The 21,221-nt window shown below is 36.8% G+C and overlaps 2 protein-coding genes across 5 annotated transcripts in view; one reads left to right on the top strand and one right to left on the bottom strand.

The window, feature by feature from the left end:
• ARHGEF26 (Rho guanine nucleotide exchange factor 26) overlaps positions 1-1,199 on the top strand; it is a 112,407-nt gene extending 111,208 nt beyond the window's left edge. The window contains exon 16 of the mRNA XM_077864535.1: positions 188-1,199. The gene's annotated coding sequence lies outside the window, so the exon portion shown is untranslated. The remainder of the gene's footprint in view (positions 1-187) is intronic.
• A 3,528-nt stretch (positions 1,200-4,727) lies between these two features.
• DHX36 (DEAH-box helicase 36) overlaps positions 4,728-21,221 on the bottom strand; it is a 63,594-nt gene continuing 47,100 nt past the window's right edge. For all 4 annotated transcript variants that reach the window (XM_077864642.1, XM_077864641.1, XM_077864640.1 and 1 more), the window contains 8 exons: positions 16,215-16,388; positions 15,963-16,049; positions 14,967-15,050; positions 11,882-11,981; positions 11,690-11,780; positions 9,502-9,622; positions 8,454-8,606; positions 4,728-8,050 (listed from right to left, as the gene is read on the bottom strand). In XM_077864642.1, the coding sequence (XP_077720768.1) occupies positions 7,865-8,050; positions 8,454-8,606; positions 9,502-9,622; positions 11,690-11,780; positions 11,882-11,981; positions 14,967-15,050; positions 15,963-16,049; positions 16,215-16,388 (996 nt within the window). In that variant the 3' untranslated portion in view covers positions 4,728-7,864. The remainder of the gene's footprint in view (positions 8,051-8,453; positions 8,607-9,501; positions 9,623-11,689; positions 11,781-11,881; positions 11,982-14,966; positions 15,051-15,962; positions 16,050-16,214; positions 16,389-21,221) is intronic.

Raw genomic sequence — 21,221 nt, 5'->3', positions numbered from 1 at the left:
TGATAAACTGACACGAGGCTGCTTTCTCCGCCTTTCACCATCTCTTTATTAAAGATTTTTGGCTGTTCCTACTCCTGTTCCTCAACAGGAAGTTGGCTAAAACCCAATCTCAAGGTCAAAGTAGGGCTCCCCGAGGTCTCCAGATGCCAGCATGGTACCTAACTGAAACGTACCATTTGGTCTTTAGGGGAACCCACTTGATGTGCACTAAAGGTCTTGCTGGCAGGATTTGGAGACCTTAGCTGTGGATGTCCACAGAACTTCATCTGCTCCACTGGGGCAAGGAGAGACGATTCTCCGTGTTCTTCTACAAAGGGAGAAAACCTGGCAAAGGGCACGTTATTCAAGGACTCAGATCTGCGTGTGGCTCGTCCCACCTGCCTGCCGCCTGCCAGCCAGGTACCCAGATCGTGGATGAGGCGAGCGAAGTAAAGCCCCGCGCGCGTGGCTGCTAAGAAGTGTGCTTGGCTCACACCCCGTGACCTGCCCTCTCAGCAGTGAGCCGTGTGGCGCACCCGGGGCCTCTCGTCCCCGGATCACTCTCCTTTACTTACGTACACATTTCCGGGTGTAAAAGACAAGCTAGGCCCCGAGTTCCTTGAGATCCGGGCCCGGCAGCGAAGTGATAGCGGTGGACGCGGTAGGAGAGGTCTGCAGGTTGGTAGAACGAGGTGTGGGTCTCCTGTCTCAGGTCACAGGCCTCTTAGAGGTTAGGACGTTGTAATCTGATCTCGTGACGTTTGCATTTAGGAAGGAGGAGTAAAGGTGTTGCTTGCAGAGGGATCGTTTTGTGTAATTTTTGGCTAATATCCATTTGAAGCTAAAAAGCAATGATATGAATCCTGTGAATTAATTTATAAGTAGAGATGTTAAACAGTCTTGGAAACGTGTGCATTTTACAAATCACAGCCTTATGGAGAAAGCAGGCCGGTACGGTTCTCGGGTAGAGTGGGGTCACACGGCGGGGGTTTAACACATTCAGGGTCTCCTTCCCACCCTCAGTTGTCCTCTTTCTCGGACAGCGCTGTTTTCAAACCTAGTTCAGTTCCTACGGACGGAGAGCTGCTTGGAGCTGTCCAAGGACTTCATTCCGTGGCCTGCGGAGAATGAAAGTACTCCTTTTTGTCCCAACGAATTGATACTGCTTGTATACTTTTGGTGAAATAAGTGAATTTATAAAGATTTTGTATATAACTGTTCTTGTGTATCTGTGTGATTTAATTCACTCAAGCATATGTTCATTTAAATATGTAATTTGCTGGAGATCCACTCAGGAGGGACCTACAGCTAGCGTTAAAGGGCACCGACCTTTCCTTGTGGCGTCCCTGTTGGCATCAGCTGCCCTGAAGGCTGCAACATTTTTAAGAGCTGAGCCCCGGTGTTTCTTCCAGTTTCCACCAAACTGCGCAGACGGAGCGAGTTACCTTAATAGTTCGTGGTTCCCGAGCTGCCAGATCGGACTGACTTTGGCTACCCACTGTCCGAACCTTTGTGAAGTTTTCATCACCTTGTGAGTCTTGGTGGAAGGGGTTGGGTTTTCTGCGCATAACAGATCACCCCAAACGTAAAGGCTTCCAGACCAACACCCACTTCCGGTCCCTCAGTTCCACCCGCAGTGGGAAGGCCGGCACGGCTTGCAGCTTCTCGGCTTAGAGCGTCCGTCGGCTGCTTGCTCAGCCAGCGCTGGTCTTTCCTGCTCATGCCGGTTTGAACCTGTGCTTACTCCTTGCCACGGGGTCCTTCATCTTCCAGGCACCGGTGGCATGTTGAGTCTCTCTCACACTTGGAATCTGACTCCATCTTCTGAAACCAGCTGGAGAAAACTGCTTTTAAAGAAATCGTAGAATTATATTGGGCCTCTAGGATGGTCACCCTTAGGATTAGCTCAAAACCAACTGATGTGTGTGACCTTAATTAGATCGTGAGATTCCTTGACCATGCAGCAGGACAGGATCACAGGTTTAACATGGGGGGCGGGGAGTGTGACATTGGGGATCATCTTATAATTAATTCTGCCCTCAAAACTGCTGTAAACTTTAAATGCTGGATACTCAGTTTCCCTGTATCTCCTATTTACTAACATACGGCATGTGGTAGGAAACGCCAATCAAAGCCCTGTTGGATTTCTACTCAAGTTAGTGATGGAAGAGGGAAAAATATGGGTGCACCTTCTCTAGAACTAGCAAGATATATTCCCCTCTTGGCGGCCACGTTTTCCTGGGCCTTTAGAAAGCAGCAGCGGCAGAGCTACTTGGGGCCTGGAGTGCTACATAACGCAGGGCAGCGTTTATTAGTGCTGCGGTAACCACCCTTGTGGACTGAATCCCCCTCAAAGGGCTTCTTTTGGAGGACATGACCTTGGGGGGGACCTCCAGCTTTTCCCTTTGGGCTTCCAGCACACTCCAAGGACCTGACAAAAACCTTACTCTGGAGGAAACTGGCATTATCTTAGTTCTGTTGTTTCCAAAAATAAATTCTCAAAAGGTTCAGCAAATTGGCAAACATCCCGCATCAGTGATAGAGGGAAAAAAAATGGACACTTCAGGGACTCTAGATATTGAAATCATGTGATACACTGAACCATTATAATTGCCATTTTTTATAGAGCTAAAGCCAAACTTTATAAGGCAATACAGTGCTAACAACTGTAAGAAGCAACAGATAAAACTCCCTGACGGTGGAGGTTACAGGACGCTGCTGAAGTGGGGGAGAGGCCAGAGGAAAGCCCACAAGGAAGCGTGGAGAGCAGAGATACAGAGCACGCAAAGATGCAGGTGGAGTCCGCAGAGAGCAGAGGGAGGGAGCATTGGCAAGGGGACCTTTGTAACCTGTTCTGACCGGTCACAGGAAGCAGGCTGTCCCCAGGGAGGGAAAGTGGCCTTGGGGAAAGTGGCTCTCCCCAGCGGAGGACAAGCCCGGCAGAGGGCTGACCGGTGAAGGCTGTCCTGTGACTGCACTTGTAGTCAGTGAGGGAGAATCTGGGCGGAACATCACAATATTCACTACGTGGAGCTAGAGAGAGCCTAGATAATGCTGCAAGGTTTATTTAACCAGGAAGAGATAACAATCCCATATATGTATTTCCTCCCAATAATATGGTCTCAATATACATAAAACAAAATTTGGGAGAAATACAGGAAGTAAATCCCAAACCATAGGACACTTTAACACTCGTTTGCTACATAAAAGCGTAGAAGTAGATAAAAAAAGTCAGTAACAGTAGGCAAGACCTGAACAATAATAGGCAGATAGATATAGGGCACTGCAACAACTTTAAGCATTTACATTCTTTTCAAGAACACACAGCATATTAAAACATTTGACCATTTCTTGGGTCATAAAGTTTGAACAAATTTTAAAGGCCTGAAGTTACAGAGCTCTAGGGGCTACGTTTAGGTTAGAAGTCAATAAACAAAAATAAATAACCACTTACTTGGAAACGTAGACCTAAATGTAAAATACAAAACTATAAAACTATTAGAAGGTAACACAGAAAATCTAGGTGAACTTACGCTTGGCAAGGACTTTTCTTGACATCAAAAACATGATACATGGAAGAAAAAAAAATTGAACTTTTATTAAATAACTAAAAAATATCTGCTCTGTGAAAGAAGAATGAAAGATAATCCACAGAGCAGGAGGCAATCTCGCGAAACAAGTATCTGATGAAGGGTTGGCATCCAAAATACACAAAGAACTCTTAATTCTCAACAATTAGAAAACTCAATTAGGGCTCCTGGCTGGCTCAGTCGGTGGGCATTGTGGGTTCCAGGCCCATGTTGGGTGTGGAGATTACTTAAAAAATAAGATCTTTAAAAAACAAATCAATTAAAAAACGGGTTCTTTGAAAAGATGAATACAACTGTCACACCTTTCAGCAAAATAAAAAGAAAACCACGAGTGTCAAGAATGAAAGAGGCGATTATCATTACAGATTCCTTAGACATTAAAAGGATAAAGGGATATTTACACTCCTAGAGACTCCTAAATTCAACTTGGATAAAATGGGCAAATTCACGGAAAACCACAAACTATCAAAGCTCTAAACAGTCCCATAACTACTAAATTGCATTTGTCTAAAGACTTCTGAAAAAGAAACATCCAGGTGCAAATGGTTTCACAGGAGAATTCTTCCAAACATTTAAGGAATTAACACCAATTCTGTATAACCTCCTTCAGAAACTAGAAGAGGAATACCGCCCAACTCATTTTAGGAGGGGAGCGTTACCCCACAAAAAGGAAACTACAGATCAGTATCCCAGACTATTCATTATACGAATAAATACAAATTAAGACCACAATGATCCATGACCCCACATCCACTGAAGGCTAACATTAACCACCACTAAGTAACAACTAAAAATACCAAGAAACTGCTGAGGATTTGAAACACTCGGGACCCCTCCTATATTGCCGGTAGGAATGTAAAACTAGAAAATCCACTCTGGAAATCAGTTTGGCAGCTTCTTATGAAGTTAAACACACTTACCATAAGCTACAATGGTCTTAATCATACGTATCTGTATGAAGCCTCACGTACACATACATGTTCATAGCAGCTTTATTTGAAACAACAAAAACCTGAAAATAACTCAAAGGTCCATCAGTTACTCAGTTACTCAATGAATAAACACAACTAAATGATAAAAGCGGAACTACCAATACATGCAACAACGTGAGTACCTCAGAAGCATGTTAACCAGAAGAAATGGAGACCAGAGACTAAATATGATTTTCCATTTATTGGAAATCCTAGAAAAGGCAAAAGCAGTGACAGAAGCAGATCGATGGCTGCCAATAGGTAGATGTAGAAGCAAGGGATTGGCTGCAAAAGGGAACAAGGGAAACATAGGTGATAGGAATGTTCTAGATCAAGACTGTGATGGTAGCAATTACATGACTTTATACAATTGAAAAAATTCACTGAATTAAACACTTAAATTGGCAAATTTTATTATATATCAAATAATATCTTAAAGCTTAAAAAAACATGGAAATACATCAAAATGTAACAGTGGCAACATGCTTTGTTCAATTCCCAAGTATTCTACAATAAGGGGGTTATTTTAAAATCAGAATAAAAATGTCATTTAAAAACAATTAGTATATTATATAATTATACCACATGATCATTAATTACTTAAAAATAAATATACACAAACTCAGCTAGAAGAGTGGAAAGGAAATGTACGATTTACTTTGGTGAGGGGGTAAAATAAATTCCCTCTAAAGCTTCTCAATACTTTCTACCTTTTAGGATAGACTCTGTTTTAAAACTGCAGTCAGAACAGAAAATTACTTGTTGTAATAGGTATAAATGTATCGGGAGCTTTGCCCAAGTTAATGAATTAGGAGGCATTATATGTACTCACTTTGCAAAGACATTTTTGAAAGACTACTTGGTCGTTTCTTTGCTCTTCCCCCCTCTAAGTTTCTACTTCAGGGTTTAAGAATTGTTCTAGGTATCACAAAGAAAATGAGGCAAATATATTTTTCTTTTTAACGTCTTAAATAACTACTACTAAATAACAAATAGTTCTTAGACTAGGAATAAATTCTCCACTCAGTAATACACTATTTTGTAAACAAAAGAAACAACACAAATAGCACCTTGAATCAAGATTTCCATCCGGATCGGCTATACAGAAGACAGAAACTGGGGGTGACAGGGACTGCTTTAATCGCTCTCAGGAGTTCCTTTAAACAATTCTTCAGGAACATTTTCCTCATTCTTCTGGAGGTTAAATACTGGTTTGGGAACATAGAACCAATTAACTAATAATCCCCCCCCCATTTTTTTTTTTTTTTTTTTTAAGTTTCCGTAAAGGCTATCTTCTAAGAACAGTCTGGCCCACTGTGAATTTAAACTGGAGAGTAAAGGGAAGAAAACACACAAACAGACACATACTTACAAAGCAAGCAGGACCTAATGATCACCTTGAGTTTAGGGACAAAACCACAATATCGTGATATGACTTGATTCAAGAATTCAGTAAGAGATCACTTTTGGGAGACTAGCTAAGAGAATGGACTTAGGACACACAGTACATTCAAAACCTTTAGAAGGCAAGGATAGGTTGACATACATTCCCAGAAGTGGGAGCAGTACCTGAACCAGTGCTGTTACATAAGATCATCATAGCATCATCAATAAATCCCAGTCAGTTTGACACTCTTCCTTTGGTTTCTTTGCATTGTTGGAAGGCACAAGAAAATCTGTATTTTTAAGGATGCAGCAGGATGTTCTCTTCCTACATTTCTTTTTGCAGTACGTTCAGGACTACTTTTACACCTTTTGTCAGACATGTGAGTCAAAACGTTAGATCACAAAAGAAATGGTAGAAACAGGTCTCAGCAAACACTCAATGATGGAGCTGATGTTCAGTTAATAAGCTTTCTGCCAAGTTAAACAAAACACACTACCCAAAAGTGGCCAACTCAATAAAGGAGGGTTTATTGTATCAAAACAAGTCCATGTGCAAAGCAGGTTTGGAACTGCGTAATTCAGCAGCTCACTAGCATTATCAAGGACCCTGGTGATTTACATCTTTCCACTGAGCCAACATCATTATCCTCTGTAATCCTAAAGTGGCTACAGCAGTGCCAGACTCAGAGAAGACAATGTCCAAAGGAGAAAAACTTGCTCCTCTGAATCTACTAGTGAAGAAAATCTTTCTCAGATGTCCTCTTGCAGAGCTCTTGTCAGTTGCAATCGACAACACAGGTTCACATCCTGGTGCCTCAACAGTTACTTGTAAGGAGAGAAGACCATGCACGACTGGCTTAGAACAATCTGATTCACCCTTGGGGTAGAGTCCAATATCCCTGGGCACCAGGCTACACAGAGGAGGAACACTTGAATAATCAAGCAAATGAGGAGAGACAAATGGCTACTGGATAGCAACCAACAATTTGTCAGTCTGATAAGCCTGAAACACTAGCCTATTGCTCACTGGCCCTAAAATCACACTAACTTCCATTGTCTGAAGAGTAAAACAGAGCATGGAAATGAATATAATGGATTGTTATAAAAAAATAAAAATTCAGCGACAAATAAAAACTATGATTTAGTGAGTACGCTTTGTGTGCCAGACACTAGTCTACGCATTTTACATCTATCAACATATTTAATCCTCACAATTGTTACCTATATTTTACAGATAAAGAAAACAGAGACGCTGAGTAACTTGCCCATGGGAGCTGTTAAGTCATAGCTGAAATCTGAACTTAGGTGGTCAAGTCTGGCCTCATTTTTTTCAACTGCTACATTATGCTGCACAGGGAAATGCAAAAGGGGTACAAATATATTCTAAAAAGATTTTAAAAAATCAAATAAGCCAAAGGATAGTGATGTAGAAACCAAGCCAAAAAGTTAGCTGACATTTATACACTGTACATTTTATTAAATACTGGGCTTTATTACAACAAATTAATTTACTTCTGATAGAAGTTTCATTTAAAAATGTGGCTGTGTTCAAATTTTTAACTTGACACTGCCTTTTGCGCCTAACCATTCTCTTTTTACTGGTTTCTATACTCAGTCACTGTGGGCAGAAAGATTAACTTCTCAGAACAAAGGAATTTCTCCAGTGGTACAACATTCAATAGATGTAAGAGCAGTCCTCCCAAACTGTGGACATGGCCACAACAGAATATATGATCAGAGAACATATTGCTTTTTATGGTATATTTATGATAGCTACAGATAACATTGTTAAATCATGCACATTACGTCTTTACTACTTACTGAAGGTTTCTACCTTACATATGGAAATTATTCATGTCCCATGGTTTGGCATCTAGCCCCAAATTAAACTATGATAGAAAATGGCTGTCAAATTGTCAGACCACCACAGAAAAGTCGTCAGCTGTAATATCCATCCTGGATTCGTGGTGGTAAGTTCCTGGGACTTGCTTTTTCCTGTGTTTTGATCAAGTCTATAATAGCTGACAGTACTGCACAGTCTCTGGATTTAGTGTCCTTCCAATCTACAGGATGCGGACTTTCGATCTTCTCTTGCAGAAGGGTATCTAGCTCCTTTCTTAATTCCTAAGGTTGGGAAAAACCACATGTTCAACAAAGGTAGATACACTATTAAGCATCATAATAAATAAAAGTGACTTTAACTGTTAGAAAGAAATTTCATAAGCTATTATACACTGAAATATCTAGTGAGCAACTAACTAAAGTGTGGTTATGAGAGTAGCCAACTCAAGGGTAGTAAAGTTAAAAAATTCGAACTTTAATCACATTGAGCCATTTAGAATGGGTAGTCTATAAATCCCTCAAAAAAAAAATTGAAAAAACTACACATAAATTTCTCAATACTTTTTGCTTCGCTGAAATAGAGCAAGAAATGTTCCATATAACATACATAACACTTGGCACAAAACCACAAGACTATATGCTAACTTGCATGTAGATTCAAAGACAATCATGTAAAGTCAGTCACCTTAACAAGATGGGCAATTCTTGCTGGAGACTGAAAGACAATCCATTCATCTACAGCAATAGTTTCTTGATCGTTATCCTTCTGGATGGAAATATCACCTCCAAAGAACAAGAGACAGTATGGAGAAACCTCTGTGCAGTCATACAAGTATATCTGTAATGAGAATTAAAGCAAATTAATACTCACAAATCTGAAAGGATTATTGCCACATTAATTCACTAGCACCAGTGTTCATCTATCATTAGTGCTTTCCTTCTAAATTAGGTATTATCCTCCTACTAAATTAGGTATTATCCTCCTACTACTGCAACTACGGAGACTAATTTTAAAGATAGACCGTTTAATGTTTTTTTAAGATTTTTATTTATGTGTGAGAGAGAGAGAGAGAGAGAGAGAGAGAGAGCGCGCACACACACAAGCAGGGGAAAGGGGTAGAGGGAGAAGCAGATTCCCCACTGAGCAGGGAGCCAGATATGGGGCTCGAGCCCAGGACCCCGCGATCCTGAGTGAAGGAAGACCTTAACCAAGACTTAGTCACCCAGGTGCCTCCAAAAATATACCATTTTAAACTAGCCTGTATTCATTAATTCAGAGAACAAAGGAGTTTTATATTTTTGTTTCAAACAGCATTGTTCTTCAAACAAAATATTTTGATTGACAAAGCAAAAACACTAATGTATCTGCAATTACTTTTATCTATACATAAACAGAATCTTAGTGTTCTCACCAGTACTAATAAGGTACATTGACATATCCATAAAATTCTCCATATGGTGTAAACTCCTGTATACCCTAAATGCCAGTATTTCTTGAAAGCAAGCTCTGAAGGAAAACCAGGCAAATCAAATAACTGTCCCAATTAATTAAAATACAAAGATCCATCATCATGGACCAGCTGCACATTAAAAGTATAGATTTACTTCAAGAAGTTATAATTCATATCAGAAAAAAATACTTCAGGACAAATTTTAATTGTGAAAAGTATGTAACAGCAAAAATACATCAACACTGATGTTTAGATTCCGGATTACTTAAAATATTCACTTACACTACTTGTTCTCATCTTCAGATGATAGATAAGCCAGTTGTAGTGAAATTCTGTTTGCTCCACATTAACAGATTTAGGATGAATAGCAACTAGTCCATCAGTTTTTGTGTAAACCTTGACCCTTAAAAAAAAGGCAAAATGTAGTTTTTTAAAAAAATTCCAGGAGATTCCAAACCAATCCTAGAATCTAAAAAAAACCTCCCCAGTTGAGGTCAGTTAATTTTTGTGAAATAAATGTACAAATCTATATTTGAGAACAAAAAAAATTTACTTCAGTGTGTAGGAGTCTTTAATTAATAGAATTCAGCAGAGAGATGTTTGACTGTTTAAATGGTCCATGGTAATTACCTGTACTAAGTGACAGCATAAAGGCTGGTAATCTGTTAACCCTTTCTACATTTCTAAGAGCATCTTTTCCATAGTACTAGGAATTCATAAATGCTACTAACCAAAATGAATCACGGTCACGAGTCATTATGCAGAATAAAATCAGAAATTATTTTTCCTCGCCACAGTCTATTTAACCAATGCCACCCTAGAATCCTACATCACTTAGAGCAGCAGGGTTTGGCAAACACTTTCCGTATCGGACCACAGAGAAAATACTTTGTGGGCGGGCCCTGAGATCTGTCACAGCTACCCAACTCTGCTGGCGTAGCAGAAAAGGACACACAGACATGTAAATGAATAGGTGTGGCTGTGTTCCAATAAAAATTTACACAAACAATATTTTGGCCAAGCACAGTAAAATTTGCTGAATCCTGGTCTAGACCAAAATAAAGCACCAAATACAAACAAAACTACATTTTTCCCATAAATCCTTCCTAGGAAGTCAGAGACATATAATATATATTTCAGAGTCTCTCTGTTATACTACCTGTAAAGTCAGGGAGTAGACACAAAAAGAAATGTGACAAGGACTGGTATCAGAGAAGTACCTGGATCACTTAGAATGAGGATAATCCAGCCACCATGATTAAAATTCAGGTAACCCACAATTTCGTATGTTTAACAGGGTTTCTCAACCTCTGCACTTTTGACATATTAAACTGAGTAATCTTTGTTGTGGGTGCTGTCCTCATTACTGAAGGTTTGATAGCATCTCTGGCCTCTTATCTACTAGACACTAACAGTACTGCCCCAGCTGTAACCACCACAGGATCTCCAGACAGAGCCAAATAAAATGTCCCTTGGCAGGTAAAGTCACCCCAGTTGAGAAACACCGCCCTAAAACATTGTCTGCACTTAGCTTATCTGAGATCTTGTACTTTTTCATGTTTATAATCATAGGGTATCCAAACTTTTTCATTTAATGAAAAATGAAATTATTTTGCTGAAATTACTTTGAAATTATTTTGTAAAACTATTCTGTTACTACTATATAGTAACTTTCATAAGCCTATGAGCTTAAATGCCATATGATATTATCAAATAATCTCCCCACTGCTACTGGACATCCATGTTCTTTATAGTACAGCTTTTATTTATTTTTTTTTTAGTACAGCTTTTAAAAAACATTTGGAATTACTTCCTTAGGACAGAGTGCTCAAATTAACATACTCACTTATGACTCCACTGAGCCACTATTTTAATGACTTGACAACTGATTCTATCTAGTGTGCCTCTAAAAGGGTGGTACCAATTCACATACTACTAGTCATTTGTGACTTCTAGTTTCTCTGTTCCCTCACCAGAATGAACTCATTTGTTAGGCAAAAACATGCCTTACACTCTCCAATTACTACTAAGGCTGATTATCTATATATACAGTAAAAGTTACAGCTTATTTCTCAAAATAGTGAAATCACCACAATTTTCATCAAAGAGGTAAATTACAAAATTATGTCTTAGAAGAAATCCTAAAAAAAAAAAAAAAAAAATCTTCTCTAGGTAATATCCATCCACCTCTGATTTTTTAGTAGTTGGCTTACTTTCCTAATATTTACCTTAGTATTATATTTTACTAACATTTTGTGTGAATAATAGCTGATGCCAGGTATGTGCTATGAGGGGAAGTGATGCCTATATTAAAGAGTCGGCCTTCTCTTAAGTGATCAAAAGTAAAGAACAAAGAATAGGGTCCAAATATAAATAAGAACAAGTTTACAACGTAAGTTCTGTTGCATTAAGATTATTTCAAAAGCTTAAGGAGAGCATTAAGTAACTCATAATAATCTTCAATGCTTACATTTTTCTTTTTTTACCCAAGTTTAGTCGGATTTTAGCAACTTTGGGATATAAACCAGCACAGATGACCGCTTTAATTATCTTCTCATTATCTATTAGGGGGTAGGAAGATTTAAAAAAAAAAAAAAAGTAAAGTACAGATACAACAATGGCAAATGGCAACAAGGTTTTTACACTGAATTTTCTGCTTTACCTGAATTTATATTAGATTTCGGATCTTTAGGATTTCTACTGCTTACAAATCCAGCTCCAAGAAGATGCTCAGCAAACTGTCCTTTCATGTTATGCAGCATCTAGAGATCAATGGTAACAAACGGAACTAGAAGATCTTTCACACAGATTTATAGAGGCATATACTCATCAATAGCTAGTTCTCCTTGCTTTATAAACACTTGCAAAAATGTGGTGTTTTTAGAGCAGAGGTTGCAAAAACCTGTTTTTGTCAATAAACTATTATTGGACAAAGTCACATTTACCTATTACATATGCTTATTTTACACTATAAAGGCAGAAGTGAGTGGCTGTAATAGAGACTATATGGGCTATAAGCCTAAGATATTTACTGTCTGATTTCCTTTCAGAAAAGATCTACCTGCTATAGGGAATAACCACTGGTGTTTAACTATTTTTGCCAATTTTTGCAAAAAAGAGTCACTAATTTTAAAAGTTGTTCTCCAATATTTTGAAACAAAAAATACAGAAAAGCATAAATAAAATAACATCTGTATTTCTACTGCTGAGAATGAACTACTGTTTCACATTGGCACAAAGGCTTAAGGTCTGTTTGTTTTGAAGGAGAATTGTAATTTGAGTACAAATGATGCATTGTTCATAAAGCACATAAGCAATGCAGAAATGTACATATGAAATTTCCCTGAACTCAGTACTGTCAGAAGTAACCATTAACTAAGGAAATACTGTAGACACTTACACATATTTACTGACAGAACTGAACAGAAATGCTACGGTAACAATGTGGTAACAGTATAAAAGTTGTTTTAATAAAAGTATGAAAATTAATTTAGTTCAATTTGGGGGGGGTGCCAGGTAATTTTAGTTCAATTTAAAGTTTTTTTTTTCTTATGGGTGCCTGGGTGGCTCAGTCAGTTAAGCACCTCCCTTCAGCTCAGGTCATGATCCCAGGGTCCTGGGATTGGGCTCCATGCTCAGTGGGGAGTCTGCTTCTCCTTCTCCCTCTGGCTCCTCCTGCATGTGTGCTCTCTCTCTCTCTCAAATACATAATTTTAAAAAATACTCATTTTATCTTTTTTAAAGATTTTATTCATTTATCTGGGTCAGAGAGAAAGAGAGTGCGAGCACGAGCACAAATGAGTAGGAGAGGGAGAAGCAGGCTCCCCGCTGAGCAGTGAGCCCAATGTAGCAGACTCCTGGACCACAACTTGAGCCTAAGGCTGACACTTAATCAACTAAGCTACCCAGGCGCCCAATTTTAGTTCAATTAAAAAAAAAAAAAAAGAAAAAAAGGAAAACTAAATAGGGATAGAAATTAAATTGATGAATCCTAAATTTTCATGATTATAGTATAATAAAGGATCCCTGTAAACTTAATAAATGATGAAACATAGTCAGTCTTATTTAAGTGTATGCCCCTTTTATGAACTGTGTGACTTTAGCTTCCCCAACTAATTTCCTATCACTGACTCTCTAGACCACCTCGTTTTTTTATTATATTGTTCAAGGTAATCTTTATATTCTATTCTGGATCTATAATTCCCAATACTGTTTTGTATTCATTTTGTGTTTAAACAATATTAACACACTTCGCTCAGATTTAGCATGCACTCTCCATTCCTGAAATTCTTTTGATTTACCTCTTAATAGGCAGCATTTCACTGTTGGTGAGTTTTTCAACATCAGTTCATGGGTCTAGTATTTCAAGCACTTGACCTGACCTGACCTCTGTCTTTATAGTTGAATTAATATGCTGACTGGATGTAATATTCTCAACACTTAAATTAGGCCACCTTTTCATACCTATAGTTCATTTTATTTTTTCTATTTCAGGGAAATGTTCTTGCACGTATCTCTATGTACACATTTGTAAATACACCTGAATTTTCTTTGGAGAGACATCTATTATCTTCATGATGGATCAGTCCAATCTTCCGGTCTACAATTTTTTCTTTTGCAGCTGAACCTACAAATTGTGATTATCTAAAGCCTTTCTTCTATGGCAATATTTTAAAGGGACTTCTACTTTGCGCCTTCTGATTCTCTTGGTCACTGTGTCTTCTTAGGTCTACCTGCAGTCTTTATATCCATTCTATTGGTTTCTTTTCTTTGTTTTACTGAATTCAGAATCTTCTTAAACTGGTTTCTACTATGAAGGAGTTGAAAGGTATTTTCTGTTACGATATGTTCTATTTCATTCTTTTCCCCCTCTAATTGTAGTAACTTTCAGAATTTTCTAACTCTTCATTCTGTTAATCTTTGAGCAGTTTTGATCAGATTTGCTAGTTTCTTGATTATTTTACCTCCTTGGGAATTTGTTAAATGTCCAATACCAGGGTTCATGCCACATAGCTGGAACGTACACGTAATAGGGGAAGGTGAGGAATTCCTATTCTTACACTTCTCCAATTCAGTATAGCCTTCAGTCTGATAGCTGTCCTATTGATTATCTTCTGTTTCACAAATGCGTCCTGTCCAGTGTTTTCTTATGACACAAAACAGTTAAATATAACCTACCCCAAAATTAACGTACAGACATTATCCAATATTTTAAAATAGATCCTCGGAGGTTTTTGTTTTGTTTAAGATTTTTATTTAGTAATGAGACACACAGAGAGAGGCAGAGACATTCGAGAGGGAGAAGCAGGCTCCCCACGGAGAGTCTATGAAGGACTCAACCCCAGGACCCCAGCATCATGCCCTGAGCTGAATGAAGACACTCAACCACTGAGCTACTACCCAAGTGTCCCTAGATTCTCGAATTAATGAAAATTTTCAGGCTAAATCATCAAAACAGCAACTAGGGAGTCGGGGAAAAATGGGGAGTCAAGCTTTACTACATTTTCCTGCTATACTCTGGAATCTTCGTTCTTTCCTTAGCTAATAGTAGCTTTATGTTTATTATAGTGTAAACCTTGTTTTGTTGCAGTTAATTTAATAGATTGCCTCTATTATTTTGTATAATCATTCAACTTCATATGACAAACTAACACAATCAACATTTTGCTACAAATCTAATAACTAAACAAAATGGATACATATATACTCTAACATATTTGGGAATCATTTCAAAACATCACCGTTACCTGCAATGTATTTGAAGACAAAAAATATTCCCAGCAATAGTCTTTTTCGTATCTGAAACCACGTCGCCTAGCTTCTTCCCAGCCCTATGGGGCAAAGAAATAAAGAGAACTATTCTGATATTTCATTTTCTTTGTAAAAGAAATTCAAAGAATTTTGAAATTTATAAGCAAAAAAACAAAACTCAAGTTTTCTACAATTCTAATTAAGTGATAGCTATTCAAAATAAATTTCCAGACCTTTTTTCATATAAACAAGTACAAGTTATATAGTAATATATTGGGTATTTTATACTAGATATAAATATATAGAGTATATATCAATCAAAAAGAATACTCTGTTGGACGAATTCCAATGCTATTGTATATTTTTAACTTCATAAATAGAATATAAACTTTCCCATAATATGTAGTACAAAACTGGATCAAGAACTATAGTAAAAAGATGCTATCTCTAAAAACCAAATTACATTTAAATTTTGCAAAGATGGGTGATAAATGTTTTTCTCAAGTAAGCATGACTTTTGGGAGAAGAAACGATCTCTCTAAATAATGTACAGGATTATAATACGCTATCAAAATGTTAAATCTAAAAGCAGTTATAGTTTATTAATGAACAAAATGAGATTATCTTTCATGAAAGTCAAAGATACAAATGAATACTATCAAATAACATCGAATAGGTTTCTGAGACAAACTCTCCACTTGTCTATTGTTATCAAAACAGACTTTCTTCCCAAAAGGATAAATATAACAAATTACCAGAAAATTGAAAAAACCTTTTTTCAATTTTTGAAAATTGGAATTTTCAATTTCAATTGTGTAAACACAATTTGAGTGTTCACCTAATTTTAAACACTCAGTAATTTAATCCTAATATCTATAATAATAGATACCTATAATAACATAGATTTTTAAAAGGGAGTATGTTCCTCTTCTATCAGCTTTTCACTTGAATGAATAGTCACAATCTAAGATAAGTCATTGTTTACTTTTTACCTCAAATGCATTTACAACTGTCAGGTGGTCACTTTTGGTGTCTTTTGCCAGTTCTTTTCTTCTTGCATCAGCAATCTTTTCTTTGCCCTTCAGAAAGGAGGGGAAAAAAATTCATGAAGGCAATTTAAAAAGCTCTGATGGTAAGTAAACACAGAAAGGCATCCTAATATAAAAGCTAATGAAAAATGGACCTAAACAACAACTATTCTATGTATATAAAAATGTCCAGCCTTTTATTTGTATCTTTCTTACCAACGGAATGACAAAGGGATCTTTGAAGCTGAGACTAGCAGCAATGGTGAGTACTGGGTCTAAACAACAGAATAGAGCTCCAAAAAGAATCATTTTTCCAATGTGTGGCTCAACTGGTAATCGTGCTAAGTGGACTCCAAGGGGTGTTAATTCTTCTTGTTTATCCAAGGCATTCTGTAAAGCAAGTATTTATGTTTAAAATAGACATTATAAAGCATCATATTCAAAACTATTTTAGCTTGCTTTAAAATAAATAAATAGCAGGAGAGTCCTCACCCTCTTAGGCCCAAATGCCCTAATATCATTCAATATTGTTTTCTTCATCAAAACTTAAGTTCTGAGGTCAGCAAAGGTTAGAAACTTAGATTAAAACAAAACAAAAAAACCCCACTTTACTCTAAATGTTAGAAGAGAAATACATTAGCAAACCTTCAATCAAATAAAGATAATCACTCACCAGATTTGTGGGGAAAAAAACAACAAAAAAGAACTATTATATATTTGGAATATATAATACAGAGCCTTGATTCTAGTAATTTAAGAGACATCAGACAGGAAGGCAAGAAAAAATGGGCATATCTAGAACACTGAAAAATGGGTGTGGACTACTGCTCTGATTACCTAGGGAATTTGGTCCAATCATCCCACTGAGCATAGCTAGAAAAGCTGCTTGAAGACACTGAGGAGTTAAAAAAAGTACAAGAATTATAAAAATAGAATTTAGGGAATAGAAGTCCAGGTTGGTGAGCCCAGCATCGGGGCTTCTTTTCCTGGCAAAAGCAATATAAATCCTCTTTGGAGAAAGTTATCACCATCCCAGGCTTCAACTTTGTATCTACAAAGAACTATGTAAATACGATATCCAGTATATAATTAAAATACGTCTACAAGAAGGTATCAACAAAAAATTTTAAAAAATAAGAACTATAACACACATGTATCCCATTAGACAGACTTCTACTACACGTTTATGGCAGAAATAACCTTAATCTTACAAAAACTCTTTCAGAAAATAGAAAAACAAAAAATATATAATGCTCCCAACTTGTTTTTTTGTCCCTGGCATAATCTTAGTCATCAAATGTGACAGGGACATCTGGAGAAAGGAACACTATTGAAAAACCTTACACATGAGAAACCAAAGGAAAATAGCAAAGTGAATCCCAGCAAGTCAGATTTGTTTCAGGAACGTAAGTTGGTTTAATATTTTAAAAATCAATGTAACCCAATACATTTGTCATGACAAATTAAGCAAGAAAAAAAGAATCGTATCATAATCTTATCAGAAGCAGAAAAGGGATTTGACAAAATCAATTATCCATGCATGATAAAAATCTTTTAGTAAACTAACAATAGAAGCTTCCTTAATTTGATAGTTTCCACAAAAAAATCTTTTTAACAAACATGCGCAACAAATTGTTGACAGCTTTCCTGTTAAGAACAGAGACATAAGAATGCACACTATCATACCACTTCAGCTCGGCATTGTACAGGGGGCCCAGATATTGGGAAGGGATGTATAAAACTGTATTACAGGGGTGCCTGGGTGGCTCAGCTGGTTAAGTGACCGACTGTTGATCTCACCTCAGGTCTTGAGCTCAGGGTGGTTGAGTTTGAGCCTCACACCCACTTAAAAACACAGAAACTGTATTTATAAATATAACTGTGCGTGCAGAAAAAAAAAATCTACATATAATCACCAGAATAAGTGGGTTTTAGTGACTGATTACAAGATCAACATTCAAAAACCAATTTCAGAGGTGTGGCTCTTTCAGTGGGTAGCTCAGTCGGTTTTAAGTGCTTGCCTCTTGATTTTGGCTCAGATCATGATCTCAGGATCGTGAGATCAAGCCCCTTGCTGGGCTCTGCACTTAGCGGAGAGTCTGCTTGAGATTCTCTCTCCCTCTTTTCTGCCTCTCCCACACTCTTTCAAATAAATAAATCCTTAAAAACAAAACAAAAACCGGTTTCAATTCTGTATGTCAGAGTCATAAGAAAACGAAAAATCTGCTACATAGAATCCAAAAATACCACTAACTGAGAAGTAAATCTTTAAAAACTCTCCTAAAACCCTACAAAGAAAACACCAAAATACCAAGAAATGTTAAATACCTAAAAAAATGGGATAAATCATGTTCTTGTCTGGTAAGACTCCATACTGTTCATTAAGGCAGCATGGCACTGGTTCCACAAAGACATACAAAAGCATTATAGTAGAACAGAGTCTACAAATCCAGACACTAGATGTAGGACAAAAGCTGCAGAACAAAGAGGAAATGATGAACTTTTCCATAAATAGGGCTTAAATTTTGCATCCTACCTTACTAAACACACACAGAAAATCAACTGCAGATGGGTTAAATATCTAAATGTGAAAGACTAAACACTAAAGTTAAATAAGTATTATCTTCATGACTCTGGGGTAAGGACTTACTAAAGAACAAAAATTACTAATGTAAAAAAAGACATGTGACTACATTAAAGTTGGAAATTTATTTATCAAAGCACAAACATACAGACACAGCTGACAAAGGCTCAGATCAAGAATACACAAGAAGGATAAAAGGAACTCCTTAAAACCTAACAGAAAAACAGGTATTGGCAGTTTATAAAAGAGGCTATCCAAATGAGCAATAAACCTACGAAAAGCGGTTGGCAAATTAAGTCATGATAATGCAAATTAAAACTACCATAAATTAAAACTACTGCAAACCTACCAGCAACCTCAGAACAAAAGATTCCTAAGGGCTGGTGCAGCAACGAGAATTCTCACCTACCACTGGCACTGGAAGAATATAAAGTGGTTCGACAACTTTGGAAAACTATTAGTTATTTACCAAAGTTGATTATATATATGTCTATAAATACATACCTTAATAGCCAGTAGATTCACTCCTAAGTATATATCCATGAAAATACATATAAGTATGTGCATCAAGAAAGTGAATATTGAAGATTACTCATCTCAACATTATAGGTAATAGCCTCAAACTGGAAATAAGAAAATGCCTTTGAGTAGTCGTGTAATAAAATATGGTAAAGAAATAAAATAAATTTCAGCTAAAAGCAATAATGTGGATGAAATCCACAATATTAAGTCAAAGAATCCAGAACTCCATCGTCCCCTTCAAAAACATCCCCCATATCCTGTGTGAGTTCATGTAAAGTTCATGAAATAGACAAAATTAAGTTGAACTCTTTATATATAGAAATGTACGCTTATATGGTAAAACAATCAAGAAAAACTCAAGAGATTACCATTAAGGTCAAGATAGAGGTTATCTTTGGGACTGAGGGACAGGGGAGTGCTTGGGAAAGGGTAGGAGGGGGACCTTTTAGGGATACTGGGAATGTTCTTACTTCTTTAAAATGCAGGCTTCACCAGCAGAAGAAAGGAAATAAAGACTGAAACAGAAATAAATGACATAGAAAGTAACAACAACAACAGAACAGCTCCATGAAACCGGGAGCTGGTTCTTTGAAAAAATTAATGAAACGGATAAATCTCTAGCCAGGCTTATCAAAAAGAAAAAAGACCCAAATAAATAAAATCACAAATAAATTATAGAGAAGAAATGACAACCATTGTTACAGAAATACAAACTATTATAAGATAATTTAATGAAAACTATATGTCAACAGATTGTACAACCTGGAAAAAAAAAACCGGATAAATTCCTAGAAATATATAAACTACAAAACTGAAACAAATAGAAAACTTGAATAGATGGATAATCAGCAAAGAAACGGAATCAGTAATCGGAAATCTCCCAACAAACAAATTCTACCAAACATTTAAATAAGAGTTAATGCCTATACTTCTCAAACATTTCAAAAAATAGAAAAGGAAGGAAAACTACCAAATTCATTCTATGAGGCCAACATTAATTACACTGATACCAAAACCAAAGACATCACAAAAAAAACTACAGGATAATATCCGTGATGAACATGGATGCAAAGGTTCTCAATAAAATACTATCAAACCAAATTCAACAATACTTTAAAAGAATCATTTACCATGATCAAGTGAGATTTACTCCTGCATTGCAAGGGTGGTTCAATATTCGGAAACCAAGGACCATGATATATACCATATTAATAAAAGAAAGGACATTAAAACCGTATGTAGATGTAGAAAAAGCATTTGACAAAATATAACATTCATTCATGATTAAAAACCCACAACAAAGTGGGTTTAGAGAGCAGATATCTCAATATAATAAAGGCCATATACACAAAACTCACAGCTAATATTCTTAAAGGGGAAAAGAGAACTTTTCCTCTCCCCTCAGGAACAAAACAGAGATGTCCACTCTCACCACTGTTATTCAACATAGTACCAAAAGTCCTAGCCTCAGCAATCCGACCGCAAAAAGAAATAAAAGGCATCCAAATCAGCAAGGAAGAAGTCAAACATTTCACTATTTGCAAATGACATGATACTCTATATAGAAAACCCAAAAGATACCTCTAAAAAACTGCTAGAATTGATAAATGAATTCAGTAAGGCTGCAGGATACAAAATCAACATACAGAAATCTGTCGCATTTCTATACACCAATAATAAAGCAGCAAAAACAAAAATTAAGGAATCAAAGCCATTGATAACTGCACCAAAAATGGTAAGATACCTAAAGAATAAACCTAACTAAAGAGGTGAAAGACCTGTACTCTGAAAACTAATAAAACAGTGAGGAAAGAAACTGAAGATGACACAAAGAAATGGGAAAACATTCCATTCTCATGGATTAGAAGAACAAACATTAAAATGTTTACACGACCCAAAGCAATCTACACATTTAATGCAATCCCTATGAAAATATCATGAGCATTTTTCACAGAGCTAAAACGATCCTAAATTTTGTATGATATTGGCACAAAAACAGATACATTGATCAATGGAACAGAACAGAAAATCCAGAAATTAACCCATAACTATATGGTCAGCTTATCTTTGACAAAGCAGGAAAAGAATATCCAATGGGAAAAAGTCTCTTCAACAAA

This window comes from Canis aureus, chromosome 22, assembly GCF_053574225.1.
Source record: "Canis aureus isolate CA01 chromosome 22, VMU_Caureus_v.1.0, whole genome shotgun sequence".
Classification (NCBI taxonomy): domain Eukaryota; kingdom Metazoa; phylum Chordata; class Mammalia; order Carnivora; family Canidae; genus Canis; species Canis aureus.
Note: the sequence above shows the minus strand (reverse complement) of the source record. Positions and strands in the feature narration are given on the sequence as shown.